General features: G+C 37.2%; 2 protein-coding genes across 2 annotated transcripts; both read right to left on the bottom strand.

Moving 5' to 3' along the window:
• Nucleotides 1-48: 48 nt before the first annotated feature.
• LOC145485040 (uncharacterized) lies at nt 49-10801 on the bottom strand. The gene is made up of 6 exons (XM_081463687.1): nt 10651-10801; nt 10358-10515; nt 10093-10211; nt 1165-1278; nt 955-1026; nt 49-67 (listed from the first exon to the last, which is right to left on the bottom strand). Exons 1-5 carry the CDS (start codon nt 10799-10801, stop codon nt 1005-1007), a joined length of 564 nt encoding a protein of 187 aa, XP_081319813.1. The 3' UTR covers nt 49-67; nt 955-1004.
• LOC145485047 (uncharacterized) lies at nt 10762-13654 on the bottom strand. Its single transcript, XM_081463698.1, has 5 exons — nt 12604-13654; nt 11875-12137; nt 11340-11510; nt 10986-11079; nt 10762-10848 (listed from the first exon to the last, which is right to left on the bottom strand). Exons 1-4 carry the CDS (start codon nt 12656-12658, stop codon nt 11023-11025), a joined length of 546 nt encoding a protein of 181 aa, XP_081319824.1. The 5' UTR covers nt 12659-13654; the 3' UTR covers nt 10762-10848; nt 10986-11022.
• Between the last annotated feature and the right edge of the window lie 5308 nt (nt 13655-18962).

The following is an 18962-nucleotide window of genomic DNA, read 5'->3' as shown; positions in this document are numbered from 1 at the left end:
CTACATTGTTAGGATGTTTGTAGTCTTTCTCCCAAAAATGCCTCCCACAAACTCTGGTACTAGTTATCTAAAAACAATAGTTAAAATAAATGAAAAAATAAGCAAGACAAATAAACTAAATCTTTATTTATAGAGTAATCATCAATACACTGTATAACTTTTTCTAAAACGATCCTGTCTTAAATACTGTAAAACTTAGAAAAGCATGAACACCAAACCTGTTTCTGCTATGTTATTGTCTTGCAAGGAAAGAGCCAATCAGATGTGATAAAACTAACCTGCAAACAGCAGTGGTAGTTTGTTTGTGGTTTTGAGGTTTGTTCATGTGTACTGAAATTGATTGTGATTGGTCACTCACTACACAATCAACAATCCTGAATTATTTTAAGTGTTTACGCTTTTCTGAGTTTGATAGTAAATATGAGTATAATAGAACATGTGAAAATAATGGTTCATTTCAAACAATTTTGCTTACCAGTGTTATAACTTCCTGTTTCATGAAAACAGGACATAAACAGAGTATTTGTACCATTATTCAGAATAAACAACGTTCAATCATACAAGCATAAGCAACACAAAAAATGGCTAGTATAGATTCACCCTTAACAAGCATCTGGGCTAAAATGAGAGTTGAAAGAGTCAGCAATCTCTATGGGATCTGTAAGTAACATCATAGCCAAAAACAGTAAAACAGGTAGTTTAGTTTGTTTTGTAGATGCAATCTGAAAGTGTGACTTTAAATATTCCTAAAATTAAAGCCCAAATAGCTGAGTTCACCGGTTTGAACAGTCAGTCTTGAGGGTAATTAAGTAAGCCTTAGAGCTTATGTCAAAAATATAAAATGTTCCATAACTGAAAATCAGAAGTCTTCTTATTTGATTAAGATCATCAACTTATAACTTGGGATGGACTACATGTAAATCAAATTGGTGAAATTTGATTTGTTACTCCTACCTAAAAATACGATCCTTCATCCCTCCATATTTTTACTAGCCAAGCAGTTCTCAGTTTTGCATCCTTTGTCTTTGACGGGATTCGATGAAACCTTAGGGAACTATCATAATGTGAGTCACCATTACACTTCATAACACAGCAGTGATAACAAGACTTTTTCTTGGGGGATCAACCATTTCTAAATCACCTCCTTAATGGGAAGAACAACTTGGAGACTGTGCTGAACTGGACGAGAAAACTTCTTGATTTTGGGAAGTTGCCATGTTGCTCGGAGCCCATTTCCACTTGGCAGGCGAGTAAATGTCACGCCAAAGAAACGTTCCACTTGGGTTCAAAAAGCAAAAAAAAACCACAAAGATCTATTCAAGAATTACTTTTAAATGCTAAAATATCTGGGATCAATGGACATTACACTATTCTTCTCTTTTAGAAGTCACGCTCAAACTCTCTCGAGTTGTTTGCTTATCAAGGAGCTTGCTCTCCAGCATGGCATTGCTGTGCAGTATCCAAGCACGTGATCGTTAGCTGCAAAGGGTCTATTTCCCAAATGTTCTGGTTTTGAATGCTAGAAGTATACGGAAAAGGTTTCTGACTTACATGCTTTGCTGCTTACAGATTCTTCTGATATTGTTGCCATGACAGAGACTTGGCTAGATCATAACTATCTGGATTGTGAGCTTCAACTCGAGAGATACAATATGTACTGGAAGGATAGAAGCAACCGGTGAGGCAATGGAGTTCTCATAGCTGTAAGAGATCATATTACTTGTACACATGGGACAGACTTGGAAGTTGAAGCTGAGATGATTGCTCCTGAAATTCATCCTAACCCTAACATGCGTGTTCTCTTCTGCGTTTTCTACAAACCACCTGGTACAGATGAGTCATTTCTTGTATATTTTAGGAACTTTCTAGCTCAGTATTCAAGAACTGGCTAGCCAACCTTCTAGTATTCGGTGATTTCAATTTTCCAAACCACGCTGGCTCATTGCCGACACATTTCTTTCCATTGCTATGCTTGGTGTCATGTGACCAGTTAGCACGTGTTGATGGGTCGGAAGATTAGTCACTATTGTACTGGGAATATAAATTCCAGTTTACTAGTTAAGAAAGACTTCAACGTATTAAATGCTAAACAAATTATCCAAGAGTAGATAAAATCCAGTTTGTAATTCAGTTTCACTTCGATCATTTGAAAATAACATAATTTTGTGACCCCTTTTCCAAGATATTTCGATTTACACTGATCTCAGAGTTGTGCAGATCTTCATTATCGAGGGAGGGGAGGGTTAGCCTTTCCAATATCTTTGTATTTAACTTAGGTTACCCCTGTGAGGTTTCAAGTTACAAGTGCGGTAAAACAAACTCCACAAATTTTCCAATGTTGAACTCAAACTCCCAAAACATCTTAACTAACCATGCTGTAGTCTTTTTCCAAAGCCAAAATCGAAAATTAATCTTTCTTTTAGTCACCTGACCGAATTAAGCCTTCTAAAAGCACAAAATAACATGTAGAGAAATGCTCGAATGACCACCACATTATATGGCATAGAATCCAAGATGGCGGTTCCCAGCGGTGCAACAGAAGTGTGCAAACAAAGTAGGAAATGTTCAAAGGCAGCTGGTCATAGAGGCCGATGCAACTCAGAAAAACCTGTCATTCCATTTTGGGAATCATCTGCAGTGTTTAAACTGAACACAGGTAAATGGAAACTGATCGAAGACGAGAAACAATTTGAAGAAATACACGAGGCAAAGAGACTGTTACTTAATGACAGAGAACAAGCAGTCCAGATGAGCACACAATTGATGAACACCTCGTTAAACAAGAAAGGTAAAACTTCTTACAAATAGATACACTCAATACCATGTCATTTGACATGATGAAAAGGGAATGCAGTATTTTATTTTCAACTCACACAGAAGCTTACTTGCATTGTTTATAAAAAAAATCGATTCAGAAATCTAATCAACAATGATTTAGATAAACATATACAGGCAAAAACTAACGATAGACAAATCCGACGTATCGGCGACATCTTGGCGCCATTGTCAAGGGAAACTAATTAAATATGCGATTTCAAGAGTAACTAACAGTTCAGAGTTACTCATTTGCATAAGTTAGACAAAGACCTTAGTGCGAACTGAGTCTGATTGTACATTTAAACACGGTCGTAATTGTTTAATGAGTAACATCTCATTAATGAGACAATCAAACTTGTGGCATTTTTTCAACACGCTAAAACAATTGCGAAGGTCATCTGGAATCCTGCCTGTGTGTCTATTCTCATAGTGATTGCGTATTGATGAGGTCTTGCTTCTATGTCCATCAACACGTACGAACAGATGGCCACGGGTGTAACTAATGTAAGTGTTAGTGGTCAACCGCCTCTGCAGTTGTCTTCAAGCAGCGTTCAAAGCGCTGCTGGTCAACCGCTTGCAAGACCATCGCTTACGAGCACTGGAATGATAGCTCCCCTTCCAAAAAGTCCTGAAGGTCCGGTTCTAATTGTTTACGTTCATAATGTCTCCCCGCTCAAGTGAAACAAGAAGAACACCATAGATCATACAACTTTTACCTTGCAAACAGACACCTCCACAACCCAACCAGCACTTTGTTACTTGAAGGCAAAATGAAAACTCCTAGACGAGCAGGAAACAAAAAGAGCACCCATAAAGATAACACGTTACACGAAATCGGCGGACAAGACTAAAATAGTGATCAATGACAAGACTTTGCTCACCAAACCAGATGAAATGGAGTACACATTCCAATATTGTGATGACGCAGATCAACCTGTAACACGGCTTGGTGACCTCTTGACGGACGATGCTTCCAAAGAGGATAACATCGCCGTCTGCGCAAAAGTCGTAAAAGTCTCTCCTCCTAAGAGCATTGTCACACAACAGTCGAGGGGTATAAACAAAGTTTCAGAAGTGACGCTTCTGGATAACACAGGAACTATGATGTTAGATTTATGGAATGAGCAAATTTCTCAGGTGCAGATAGACTGTGTATCGATTCACATCATTATCCACCAGTTACTGGAATAATTCCAAGAAGTTGTCTTCCACCATGAACACCGCCATCAAGCAAAGCTTTCAAGCTGATCTGTGTTCCCTTCAATTCAATGAAAACAATCCTACTGAACTGGAAAATGAACATACCATTCATGTCCCAATGATTAGCACAGTTGAAGAAGTTCTAAGGTACAAAACCTGTTGTCATTGTAACAAGTGCATTATTCAACTAGAATCCATTGTAGTTAAATGCAACTACTGTTTTCATATGATGAGAGCCTCTAATTGTCCCACAAAACTGTATGTCAATGTAAAAAGAAAACACTGACCATTTTCGATGAAGTCTTGAAAGCTACTCTTGGTGACTTTGACCATCAGTCCGTTGAGACCGAAAATATTGCAGAACAACTATTGTTCCAAGAAAACATTTCTATTACATATAATGACAGGAATGTTATTACCAAAATGCAAAAGTTAAGCTAAGTTAAGTTATGCATTTTTTCCTAAGTTTTTCATGTTGAGTTAAGTTTAGATTAAAGTTGTGTTCTCTATACTTGTCTTGTTTATTTTAGTACATTGATCTGAACTAAAGGTGGGATGTGAAATGCACATAACTGTGAAAAGAAATTCTCAAATACTTGACTTTGATAAGTTGAATGATTTTTATGCCGTCTTATGTTCACACTTTTGCTTCCTGATTGAAAAGAATGATAACAAAGGAAAGAATCCCTCTGAGCTCATTGAAGCACATATTCATGGGTCGACAGATTTTTTATCAACACTGAAAATGCTTGCAAAAGAGGCTACCTATTTTGATGTATTTTACATGCAATAAATTAAAGACTAGCAGTTCCACATTAAAAAGCAAGTGCTGTCCAGAAACCTTTACCTATAACATTGAGTGAAATACAGTGAGAAAGGTCTGTAAGCTCGTATGAGAATGAAAAAAAAATCTTGAATACAGGCAAATTTTCCCAGTAATCTCAGCAGGTAAACATCAACATGAAGGTCTGGGTTGGGGAGGGGGTGGGGGGGGGGGGGCAGGGTTAGAGTCCACTATGACCCAAGAGTCCTTTGCCTATACCACACCATGTTCACCTACCATTTTGCCACACTAGCTATTCTGGACGTATGTCTTTGTAACATGTACAAAGCCTACACCAAGTGAGATAAGAGTGACCTTGCATGGTATGAACCCAGCTTGTTATAACAGCCGTTAAAAATTGACCAATAATTGCAAGTTCACCAAGATGTTTCATCTCTAGATTACTTAATCCATGAGTTTGGCCATAGGTATCCTTTGATTCAAAAGTTAAATGAGTTGTTTCATCCTTTCGAAAACTTTGTCGGTGTCTGTTACATTTTTTCCTGTTACTTCCCAAGTAAGTTAAACATTGATGTCTCTCGCAGTTGTTTTGTGTGCGCATTATGCCATATACCATGAAATTTCAGTGTGATATTTTCTATGGATACGATAAAAGCTAGTTTTTCAGCTGGAAGCCGTTCACAGTTAGTGCTTAGCGATATGCTGCTTTTCTGGTAATCCTGGTTTTAGTACAAAATTTGTTTTGGCCACAGTAGGAATTTTTTTTAAGTCGCACGCTTCGTAGGGTAGTTAATTACGTCACTAGTTCCAACCCAAGCACATGCCTGGCGTTTAAACCATGCCTTATGTAATGCACAGACCATGTGCCCACAAAAAAGAAGGCACTGTCCTTAACTGCCCTTCAGTAATTTTCTGAGCATTTTCTTTTCTGATGCAAAAGTGAAACGGCTAAGAAAATGTAAGGAGTTTCAATAAAACGTTGCTTACCATTACTTCCTGCACACTTATTCGTCAGTCTGTTGTCCTGCTTTATCTGATCTAAACATGCTATACCCCGTTAATTTTTCCCCTAAATTTCTTGCATCCTATTAATTTTTTACCCAAATATCCAGTATCCTGAAAACCCCTAATGGGACCTCACTGATAAACTGATAAAGCTGATCAAGATACACAGATCATAATCTTTTGACCTGATACTGTCTATCATTTTTTGTTTAATACAGGACCCCCTCCATCTAGCCTGCAAAAATAACCTACAAAATGGCTGCAAGCAGAAGCTCATGTTCAAATTATTCTGGGAAAGCCAGTTACTAGTTTAACCACAGAAATGCATAAAATGCCTTTAATGTCACCACCCTACCCCTACCCGTTGGAACATGCATTTTTCAAATGTAACACAATCTGTGGAAGAATAGCGGGTTCACAACAGATCAAAACAGAACTGAGCTTAAACAAGTTCTTGATGAGAATCCTCAATTAAAAGAATTTTAAAGACTGCTAACAGACTTCTGGGTCAGTTAGGATCTCAGCAAATTGTTAAACTTCTTGTAAATGGTGGCTTATGAGATGGAAGACAAGTAATATCGATAGATGTTATGAAGCGGGCTTCGGAGAGTTGAAATCTGCTTAACTGTGGTGATGTCTGAGAGTGATTTCGTACACTAATCACCAAAAATGTGGCTGAAACATACTGAAAATATAACATGAGGCATCGTGGAACATCCAGTTGTCGACATGTTGCGAGGTAAGTGGAATATCATTATTTTCTCTGTGGATCGTTATTTTCACGTTATTATGCTAATTAGGACAACGGTCTTTGTTGACAAAAGCACAGCTTAAACTTCTTCTAACATTTTACAGTTTTAACTGTCCCAAAATTTTATTGCATGTTTTTACAGGTGAGACATAGCTCTTTAAGTGGAGGGTAGTTTTGGGATCTCAAGTGATGTACTTTTGGCGATATTTTCCTTTAAATTTTGTCTTTTTATGGTGCTTCATGAGTAGTCCGAAAGGGAAGAAATTTAAAATTCTGTAAAAAAGTCAGGTAATGATCAAATTGCCAAAACAGCTCTCAATGTAACCAGCACTGGAAGTTTCCACCAAAGGTTTTTCCTAATAATGGCAGAAAGGATGGATTTCGTGGAATTTTTTTATATAAATAATTTCTATTATTTATATTGTTTATGTTATACTGACAGTTTAAAGAGAAGATTTAAATTAAATTTAAAAAATCCACAAATTCCATAAAATCTGTCTTTTCCACCATTATTAGGAAAAACCTTCGGTGGACATTTCCAGTGCTGGGAGGCAGTTGGATGAAACTTTCTTCTAATCACGGCAGAAAAGAAGGATTTCACGAATTGTGCAAAAATGTTCAGATTAATCTTAATATCTCTCTGTAAAAGTAAAGCATAACATTTTGCACTTTTATTGATTGGCCTTTGAAACACAAGATTTTACTCATGTCTGGTTTTTATATTCTGTTTCAACTGTTTTTAGTGAACCACATCCCACATTTGCAGTGACATAGATGTTACATCTTTCTTCAAAAGCCAGTGACACTTTTAGGTCACTTTCCTACCTTCCCCAACATCAAGAATGAGAACTGTTTCAGTTTATTTATTCTTGTTTGTGTTTTTAACATGACTCATGATAATTGTGTGACACGTGAAGAAAACACGCCGCTGTAGATGATATTTTCTCAACTCTTTTTGTTTGCCTCATTAGTTCTGGTTGATGTTGTTGTTAACACCTCCTGGGACTATGTGTAGACATCATTTCCTAAATTCCTCTCACACGAATTTACCATCACTGTGGCTTGTTAATCGAGTTTATTGTTTGATGTAAAATACCTGTTGATTGCTGACCAGTGCAAATCAGAGCAAAATTAAATTCAGGAAAATGACATGATAAAATTTGTGTGTAATGATGTCATGATGGCATGTCACAATTGGCTGATTTAACATGTCACAGTCGCTTTGTAATCTACGTTATTGTTTGCTGTGAAAGAGCTGTTGATTGCAAACCAGTGTGACAAAAAATGGCATCGATATGAAAATTACACTGCAAGAAAAGTCATTTAGAAAACCCACTGGAAAGCGCCTGTGAACTGATAGCGTGTCACAGTTGGCCATTTAAAACAAATAATTATGTCTTCTGTTGATTGCATTTCGTGTGGTATAATTATTCCCAGGAAATTCACAAGTCTTCTCTCTATAAAAGCAAAACACGTTTCAAGGCTTACATTCTCGTTCAAGATGTAGAGGGCTCGTTGTCCATGCCGTCAACCAAACAGCAGGACAATAAGAAGCGCTGCGTTGTGCTACTTGAGCCTGGTAATTTTGGGAAAAAGTAGTATTATTAGTGCAAAATATGCTTCCAAAGTTTTGGAGGAAGGTTTTGAAAATGCGTCATGAGGGTAAAGAAACCGGAGCGATGAAAGAGCTGTTTTAAGTCCTTAAAGACCAAAAGAACCCGTTTATGGAGGAGGTAGGGAATTTGTCTTACCAGTATTGCTTTTGGGATGAATTTGAAAGTTTCGTAGGGGATGCTGATTCAGTGGATCTCGACAAATGCAGCACGGAGAACATAGTCCAAACTTGTCTTGTCGATCCCTCATTTCATTGCAGTCTTTCCTGGGCTTTGAAGAAACTTCAAGATGTAAAACTGGTCATCAATCAGTTCAGCTTTCAATTAGACAGCTTGGCTGTTCCAAGAGAGAATGAGATCGTCGAAGAACAGGCAAGATTGCCCAATAAACTCACAGTGCTTGTTAATGACATTGGTATCGCCATGAAAAGGCCTGGCTATGCTTTGTATGGTGGAAAAGTGTACAAGAAATGCGACAAGGCAAAGTGCACCTATTCCTATAAGTGGGAGGTGGAGGCGTTCGTTAATAGTTTGGCGGGAACAAATCTTTCAAGGCACAACTTCTAAATGACATGAAGAAAGTCATCAATATCCTAGCCAACCTGCAATGCGAGGTCACTCGACCACTTTGCATAGATTGTAATTTGATTGAGGTAAACGATGGCAAGTGCTTGTCAATCAAGGAGCATCACTTCCTGGAAAATGGATAGCCGGGATCCTGTGTGAGAAAGTTGGGATCCCAAGCGGGATAGCCAGGATCCCGGGTGGGACAATTGAGATCCCGGGTGGGACAATTGGGATCCCGGGTGGGGCAATTGGGATTCCAGGCGGGACAGTAGAAATCCCGAGTGGGACAGTTGAGATCCCGGGTGGGACAGTAGGCATCCAAGGCAGGACAGTATGAATCCCAGCTGGGACAGTTGGGATCCTGGGCAAGACAGTAGGGATCTCTGGTTGGAAAGTTGGGATCCCAGGCAGGACAGTAGGGATTGTGGGCAGGAAAGTTGGGATCACAGGAGGGGCAGTAAAAAATGTCACTGATTAAAAAATACAGAACAGGTTTTACTATTTTTATAACTATATCTCCCAGATGCAGCACAGCTTATAAAATTATACGAACACATGTACTTGTACATGCCATGTTTTATTTCTTTAAATCATATTCTTTTTGGTCACTGCATGTATAACCATAGATTTCTGTCTGTAAGATAAACCTAATTTCTCTCCACCAGATTTGGGAATCTACTTATGAACACATCATTTTTCCCAGCAACTTCCACCTTGACACAAATATCCCTCAGTTGTTCCAACTTAACAGCAACAAAGTTGTTACAGTACACTACTTTAGACATGTGATTTAATAATAAAATACAATTTGTTAGAAAACAATGACAAAGGAAATGAAGTGACACTAATTTCTGGATGTACATGTTCATTTTTCAAAATGAAATAAATGACTTACACCACAAACTTAAAAGAAGCATAATTTTTCATTCACTTCAAAATAATGTTAATGCACTTTTACTATGATCGACAGCAGCCCTAATTTTTTTTAACCATTGTAAATATCAATGGCATGTAAAATTTGCACAACTTAAAACTTTTAATAAATAATTCTATAAAAATAAAATGAATAAATAACTTTATTTAAGTGTCAATGTATTAAGCACTGATGTGCTAATTATTGTGGACACTGTAAATAAATAAACAAATATTGCAAAGCGCATATAAACTTGTTGAAAAACCCAACTGGCAGGAGGCTAATCAGTACAAACAAGGGAAAGGCTAAGCAGTATAAACAAGGGAGACTAATTTTCTTGTGTTATTATTTTCATAATCAGCTTTACCAAAGTACAGTGTTGATACAGTATAGAATTACAAAATATTTCTTAATATCCTCCTCTGCAACAGCTCTTATTTACCTGGAATGTTCACATGACAACCTCTTTGTAAATTTCATCACTGATGAAGAGTTGAGTGAGGGATTCAGTTTTGTGACAAGAGATGGAAGATTCCTCAAGACTGACAGTGCAAATGCTACCTATGAAAAGGGAAAAAATATGATGTTTTTAGATGTTCAATGAACACAATTTTATACGATCATGTACTTTAAAAAGAATACTAACATTTCTATCCTTTAAACTCTTACTTTTATTACTACAACTACAAATTTAAGGCTGGAGGTACCTGTTCTGCAATGTGTCTTTTTCCATGGATCAAGCTTGTTAAACAGCCATTCATGTTTTCAAAGCCAAAACAAGAGTACACCCACAAAGGACCATAAAGCCTTACAAAGTAGACAAAATGGCTCAACTGGTGGGCATTCATAGTCATTGCCTTTTCACCTAATCAGAGAAGAAAAACAACATGGTTAAGAAAAAGCAGTCTGAAATGCGCAAGAACAAGGTAAAGGCATTGCCTAGGATTTCCTTTTTTTTTGAGGTAGCTACGATATTACATCATGCAAAATTAATATTTACCATATAAGGTGCCAAGTTCCTTGCAGAACAGGTCTATTATCTTTTCTGCATCACTGAGGTCTTTGTGAGATATTTTCTCGCTAACAAGAAGTGACATTGCTGTAACCATCAAAGAGTAGTGTTGTAGGTAAGGAGGAGGTAGGATCCCCATCAGCACTGGCACTGAGAAATGCAGCAACCAAGCCCTGAATTCTGTGGCTGAAATAAAGGTATATGTAAATAATTATTACAAACAACTTACTATTGTTTACGTGGTAAATAGTAATGTTAAGGCCTATGACATGCATGCTATAGCTTCAGGCGTGAAGTCATTGCAATGAATAACTGCTAATTACCTTTCCAATGTGCTCTGTCTTCTAGTGTTCTAGGTTTTCAGGAAATCACATCTGGAACTCTGATTGAGGTCAGACATTTATCTAGGGCAGCAATCTGTAACAGAATTGATTTGATTGTCTTAACTTTTTTATTTTTGTTTTTACCTTTAAACTTTACAGTCACATGCTATAAGCAAGTAACAATTAACAATTAAATGTGACATCTAAATTGAATGCTGAATCTCATAGTGTGAGATGAACCAAATAGGAATATTAAACTGTTCTGACACTTGTGAAATTCCACATTAAGCCATTTATTGTAAGGGTGTTGATTAGGCTTAAACCTAATCAACACCCTTACATGTACATGTATACCTTGTTCCCTATGTAAAAGTCCTTGCTTTTATGTTCTCCATTAAGCCAAAATGCAAGCAAATTCTTTATCAAGCCAAGACAAACGCCATGCATCCAGTCTGGTGCAAATCCTTCAACAAGATTGAACTCCTTGAAGAGCATAAATACAGAGGCACCTTTAACTCCTTTCACCTGTAGTACAGGAAATGTGAGAGTGAGTAAGAAAACTAAAAAAAAATGTTGGCTATATTATTTTGAACTGCACACTTGGTCTTAACCCATTGGCTCCTGCGACAGCCAGTTTGGGGCAGCACAGATGTTGCTTTTTGTTCACTTGTAGCACCGTACCGTTTTAATTCATCAAGTAGAATATAAGTAGCAACATAATTTAATCATTTTACCATTTTCAGATTTTCCTTTTGTTCAATGGATGTGCTAGAATTTGATTAATCTCAGGTAATAATTGGATTAAAGGAAAGCAACCTTATATAAATTAATACAGCAGGACATTAACTATAACTTGCTAATAAAACTGAGTTTAGAATTACATACATACCGACACGCCTGATTTTGAAGCTTCATAAGCACATTTCACCATAGACTTATGCGTTCTGTACTTCATGTTTGGAGTATGAGGCCATACCCTGTGAAGGTTGTTTTTTCCTACAGTCTGCCCAGAATCAAAACATGTCGAACAACTACTTTCCCCATTGTACTGTTTCATGTTTGTTACTAATGATTTGGCCTGAAGATCTTCAGTACATAACAGCAGTGTGGCATGGATCCTTTTTTCTCCAGAATTCACATTAACAGGAATTCCTACAACAATAGTTTTGAATGATCTGTAATATTAATGACGAAAAAAATTAGGAAGTACATTAAAGGGCCGTAAGAGACAAAGTTTTTCTCACATTACTTTACAGCTTAAAAAAGTGGATGAACATCCATTATTATATACTACTGCCACCTCAGTGCTAGATACTGATTTCTAGTAGATACTTTAGATTTTAAAATTTTATTTATTTTAGATTTTAAAATTTTAGATTGTAAATTATTTTAATTAACTATAGTCAGGGGACCTAAATAGGGTTAACCTCATGGTCCTCCTTTTCAAATACAAAAAATACTAATTTTTTATTTGTATTTGTATTTGTATTTGAATAAAGTATTATTATTATTGCTGTTGTTATTTATACTGCATGAGCACTCGGTGTCATAAGGAGAAATTAGATGAAGGTCAGCATTATAATGGCTTTACAGGGTTGACTCCATCCAAAGCACTTACCATTTTGGTAGAGATCACAAAAAGCACTTATCACTGGCTGTCCAAAAGTGAGCATGTTTGGCTTTTTGCTTGAACACCACAACCCAGCCAAAAGAAGGTACTTTCTGGATTGTCTATACAATAAAGATTGGTATAGAACTAATAAACATACATGTATTAATTTAACCAACAGACTCTGTTTTGACACTTGGCAAAATGTTGTCCTGTTCTGTCCTGAACTTAAACGTTTATTCTAAATGAACACATTCACACCTCAACTGCTCAGAACTTTGAAAACTGTTAATTAGCCTTTGCTTAAGAATCGGTATTTAAGTGCTCAGCTTGTAAACAGTACCCTTTTAGACAGTTTTGGTTCCTTTTTTAATTCAAGATAGTAAGTGGAAAACCTGACACAAGTTGATGGCATTTCTCTGCAAAAATTTCCAGGGGCATATGGGTAAGGCAAAGACTGATGATTATAAATTGGAGACATTTAAAGTTATCGATTTTTCAGTGTTACTTAGTAATAGAAATGTCTTTTTGTTTTACTGAACAGGAAAATTATAATGACATTGAAGGCAGTGATTCAGATAGTGGGACCACCGTTTGTGTAGACAGAGGGTTGGTTGCAGCCACGAAGAGACAGTCTGATAAACAAACTTCATTTTGTGAGAGATTTTAGTGGCAAATTAAAGGTTAGTTACAATAGGGGACCTTATATTAAAAAAAGGCACAGGCAAGTGGGACAAATGTGTTTTAATTTCTCAATCATTATGAGTAAGGAATGTTTGTTAACTTTACCATTTCCGAATGAAAATGTCGCACATCAAAAACAGGAGAATTTCCCAAACAGAATAACTGTTGTTAACTCTCAGATATACTTAACAATATGGTATTTCATGAGCCTGTGTTGGATATGAGATGGTTATAGATAGCCAAATAAGGGCGTGTAGTGCCGAGTTCGCTAAAACTATTTCATATCCAACAAACACAAGTAGTTTAATTGTTTTTAATTATTAAAAACATCCAAAGAATTGCAATATTTGAGCTCCCTGGCTGTTCTCATTGACATGTACACAGTCTACCATACTAATGTAGGCCAGGGTATATTAGTTCATATACCATTGCTTGTTAACCAATCAAAATTCAGGAACTGCAATATACCATTGCTAATAAGTTTTCAATAAAGCTGTAAATACACTATACCATTCTTAAGATATGATAGCATTTTAAAAAGTGTGGTATCAATCGAAATTATTGTCATTTTCAGGAAATGTTTGCAACATCAGTTAAAGGCATCTATGATCGATTTGATGCCTTAGACAATGCAATCTTAGCCTTATCTGAAAAATGCAAATGAGAAAAAGTTGGAGGAGATAGCAAGTTAAGTTTCTGGAAAAAGGTAATTAGGTTTGATCAATTCTTTTAAAATGCCACCCCATTAGGATATAAATAAAATCATTTTCCTTTACTGCAATAATGATGCAGAAATTTTTCTTTCTATTTTTTTAAGGTTTCCAGGCCTCTCAACTTAGTGGTGAGCCATTCACCCATAAGTACTGCAACACCCATCACTGTACAGGAAACCCCCAAGAAGGAGCAGGAGCAGGAGAAGGAAGAAAGTTCTGCAAAGCCAAACACTGATCCACAATCACAGGCTGCATCTGGATCAAAAGAAAGCTCTGGTTTGTGTTCCCCTAACCTTGAATTGGAGTGTTTTTCTGACCATTTAAAACTAACAAGTCATTTTATAAATTTTTTTGTGGGAAAGCAAATGGAACTTAATGACAGTATTTTGCTTTTTTGAAAATCTCTTCAAAAATTGACTGGAAAATTCTGTAGCATCATTGACCATTTCTCCTGCTCTCAAGTCTCCTACATGTATATAGAGAAAAGAATCTCCATCTACATTTAGGCCAGTTTTATTCTGTTGATTTGACTGATATGGGGAAATACTTAAATTTCCTTTATATTTTTCCAATGGATATCCAACCAGTCTATTCCTGCAATTGTATGCTAAACACCCATGTAAACTTATTATTTAAAGAATTAATAATGATTTTTATAGTTATGAATATCTCACATTTATTACTGGGGTGATGACAGATTTAACATAAATATGATAAGATAAAATGACTGTAATAAATATCCTGCAAGAAAAATTCATTGTGTACTTTTATGAGATCCTGTTACATGTAATTGTGACTAATTAGCTCTAACTGGCCGATTGTTTTACTTTGTACATTTAGGGTATATTGGGCACAAGAAGTTTGGAGTGCTGGCCTCTCCAGAGGTCATTAGGAGGGCAGAGGAGCAGGCTAGGGGTGTCCCAAAATCCCTAGCCTTTAATCTTCTTAACATCCTTGTTGACCTTAAGACACAGGCATCATCCAATATCTCTGGCCAAAATGGAAAAAAGGCCCTTGACAAAAATATCCTTGGTGCCATTCAGTGTAAGTTCTCAAAGCATATGTACCTTAATTTGTTACCTACCGGTATTCTAAAAAACAATTTGGACCATCACATTCAAAACCTAATTTAAGGTTATTGCATGCATGTTCTTCATTGAGCTTCATATGAAATGTTTGTAATTACGAGGGAGAAATTGTATAGAATTGTACTTTATTGATTAATTATCAGAAAGACAGTTGATTTAAACAAGTCTCATGCAGTCAGATTTTTGATTGCTTTCTCTCTTATAATTCGCTATTAATGTGTTTGTTCCAACAGCCCATCCTGCTCACTGTTTCCAGTGGACTGAGGAGGAGGCACTAAACAACTTCAAAAAAGAGCCTATGAACATTTAGCAAAAAAATCGCTGACAAATGCCGTAATTTAAACAAAAGAAAATAATTTTTTTATTACAAGTATACTTTTTATCATCTTTTTGTTAATATTTTGAAATCTTTTAATTGTAATATCCCAAACATTTTGCATTTCTCATTGTAAATTGATTTAATAATTTGTTATATGTAGATCTGATAATATAATAAAATTAACTTTTCCCTTTTGGCACAAGATCAATGTTTGGTGTGGTAAATTTCAATTGATGCTTTATTCTTTAGTTAATTTACACTTATTTTAAGTGTTGTATGACATTCTTGTACTGATATTTCACCCAACTAGAAATTATATCCAGAGAATTTTTCAATCCTGCCCAGAATCCCACCTACAAGGTCGTACCTAAGAATCCTTCTGAAATCCCACTCGGGATCAGGGATCCCAGGTGGAATCCCGCTTGGGATCCTGCTTGGGATCCCACCTTTGAACATGTGACCAATATCACTGGTCTCACCCAGGATCAAACCCGGGATCCCGCCTGGGAACCCACCTGGGATCCCGTTCCAAAATCCCACCGGGGATCCCACCTGGGATCTTGACTATTTTTTTACATGGGTGTAACGGAGTAGATGAGATGGACAGAGTACAGAGTATTTTCATCACTCCTCTTCCAAGCACAAGTGGTGCGTCTGCCTCATTCAAGCTTCGATGACTGCACAGTCTCTGCTGAACTACTTCGAGCTAGCACTTCCAAGAAGAAGTGAAAGAGGCAATCCAGCAGTCAACGAGCAGTCAAAAAATAGGTCTGCAAAGCGTACTTGTGTGGACTTAGATTTACTTTTATTTCATTCAGTTGGAGTGTTAGTTTTAAATGTTAGTATTCGGGAGTTAAAGTACTACAAGTGAATAGACCATCACTAGAAAGATAAGGTTATAAATTGAAATAAAGAAAGTAATATTGATTATTAGGTATCAACATAGATGAGTTGTTATTACTTTCATCGTAGACTGTTTACAGATATCAAATTAACTTGCAGATGTACTGTCAAGAGGGTTTGCAGCAATATCTAAGCCAGTTACATAATAAAGTCAGCAACTGAGAATTCAACAGTTGGTCCCAAATAGACACCTTGCCAATGGTGTGGATTCCACTGAAGTTCTGAATACGCTTTGTCATGACTGGAAAGAAATGTTGTCACGTGGAATAAGAATAATCAATTTGCTTACAGGAAGTAGGTTCCTTTGTCGATTGCCAGCTTTAAGATGATGCAAAATGTGGTAAACTTTTACTGTAAATGCAGTAAAAGCAATATAAAAAAACATATTATTCATGTAGTGTGCATGCTTCTTTTGATACATGAAGATCCTTGTGATGTTACAAGTATATGTTGATGATTGACTAGTAGTTTGCATAATAATTTCTGGATAGAGGAGTGCATCCATGTTTGTTTCTGGATTCAATATTAATCTTCAAGTGGCTGTTAGCTTACAGTTGTATGAATAGTTGTGTAATAGAGCTTCCAGCAACTCACATGAAAAGTATACAGTACAGGTTTATCAGCTGAAACTTGATAAAAAGTCAAATGCTACATAACAAACAAAAATGCAAAAACATTTTTTTTTTTTGCAGTGACTGAGACATGGCTGCGCAATAATGAAAACTATAATTTTTCAATTGCTGAAGTTTGTCCAACCGGATACTGCTTCTACCATGTTCCACGGAAAAACTCACGAGGGGGAGGAGTTGGTCTCCTAATAAAGAAACAAATGAAATTCATGAAACAAACCCAGACAAATTTCAGCTCCTTCGAATACCTGGACATTGTGACGACATGCTCCACTGGTTCTATAAGAATTGTAACTATCTACAGACCGCCTCCATCCAAATCAGTTAAATTGTTCTCTATTCTTTGAAGAATTTTGCACCCTCGCAGAACAGTTCGTTGTTTCCCCTGGCAACCTTCTAATAGTGGGTGACTTTAATTATCACATGGATAAAATCAGCAATTTGGAGACTGTAAAATTTAACAAGATCTTAGAATCGCTCAGTCTAGTCCAGCATGTAAATGGACCCACCCATAAGAAAGGCCACACCTTAGACCTGATCATAACTAGGGCCGAGGACGAGCTAGTCACTAGCGTTGAAATACGCGATCCAATGCTGTCCGATCACTCTGCTGTACACTGCAAGCTACGCCTAAACAAACCACCTCTGGAACGAATGGAAATTAGTTATCGTAAACTGTGCTCGGTAAATATGGTCAGTTTTAATGACGACCTAAAGCAATCTGACCTTCTGACAACCAACGCCTTTGATCTTATGGATCTCACTGAAAAATACGAAAATACTCTGACGGAAATACTTCAAAGGCATGCACCTTTAAAACGACGCATGATAACTCTCCGTCCATCAGCACCATGGTACCATGAGGGTATTAGTAACGCCAAGAGAAAACGTCGAAGGCTGGAGCGCCGCTGGCGATCGTCGAGACTGTGCGTCGACAGACAGATGTTTGTCGACCAGTGCCAGGTAGTGAACAAAATGCTAAGGGACGCAAAGGCTTCATACTATTCATCTATTATTTCAGAGAATGCATCAGATCCAAAAATACTTTTCAACGCAGTCGACAAGCTATTACACCACAGGGTAGATAGACGCTATCCAACCGCACCGTCAACGTTTGTGCTTACGAACAATTTTGCCGACTTTTTTGACAAGAAGATAGCATCCATAAGAACGGAGCTATCCAAAGAAGTGACTTCTGGTACCCAGTCCTGCGAAGCATACAAACAGCCATGTCAAGCCAAATTCACAGAGTTCAGGGTGATGTCAGAAAGAGAGATTGAAAGTTTTGTGGACAAAATCGGTAAAAAATCCTGTGATCTTGACCCTATACCGGCTTCTATTCTTAAGGAATGTAAATCAACTATTCTACCCGTGTTAACTAACATCGTTAACATGTCTCTCCAATCAGCATCTATGCCCGCTGCACTGAAAGAAGCAATGATCAAACCGAAGCTGAAGAAGGACAACCTGGACTCTGAGGATTATTCACACTCTAGACCTATCTCAAATCTGAAGGTTGTATCTAAGGTAATTGAAAAGGCAGTATCTTGTCAATTGAGCGACTATCTACGCGATAATGATCTAGAGGAATCTTTTCAGTCAGCATATAAACGCTTTCACAGCATGGAGACTGCTCTCCTGAGGGTGCAAAATGACATTCTCTGTGAGATAGATAATCAGAAATGCGTTATCCTGCTACTGTTGGACATGTCTGCGGCGTTTGATACCGTCGACCATAAACTGCTACTAGAAAGAATGGAAAAACGCTACGGCGTGAAAGGACATGCGCTAAAATGGTTTCGATCCTATCTTCAAGACCGAAAGCAGTTTGTGATGATTGACGGAACCAAGTCAGAGATGAAAGAACTTCGCTACGGTGTTCCCCAGGGATCCGTTTTAGGGCCAATCCTGTATTTGTTATACACATCGCCCATCGGGGACATCATCAAACGGCACGGACTTAACTACCATCTATACGCTGATGACACCCAGCTCTACCTCTCATTTAAGCCCAACTACGCCGAACAACCTG

Source organism: Orbicella franksi, chromosome 4 (genome assembly GCF_964199315.1).
Source record: "Orbicella franksi chromosome 4, jaOrbFran1.1, whole genome shotgun sequence".
Classification (NCBI taxonomy): domain Eukaryota; kingdom Metazoa; phylum Cnidaria; class Anthozoa; order Scleractinia; family Merulinidae; genus Orbicella; species Orbicella franksi.
This window is presented reverse-complemented; position numbering and strand designations above follow the sequence as displayed.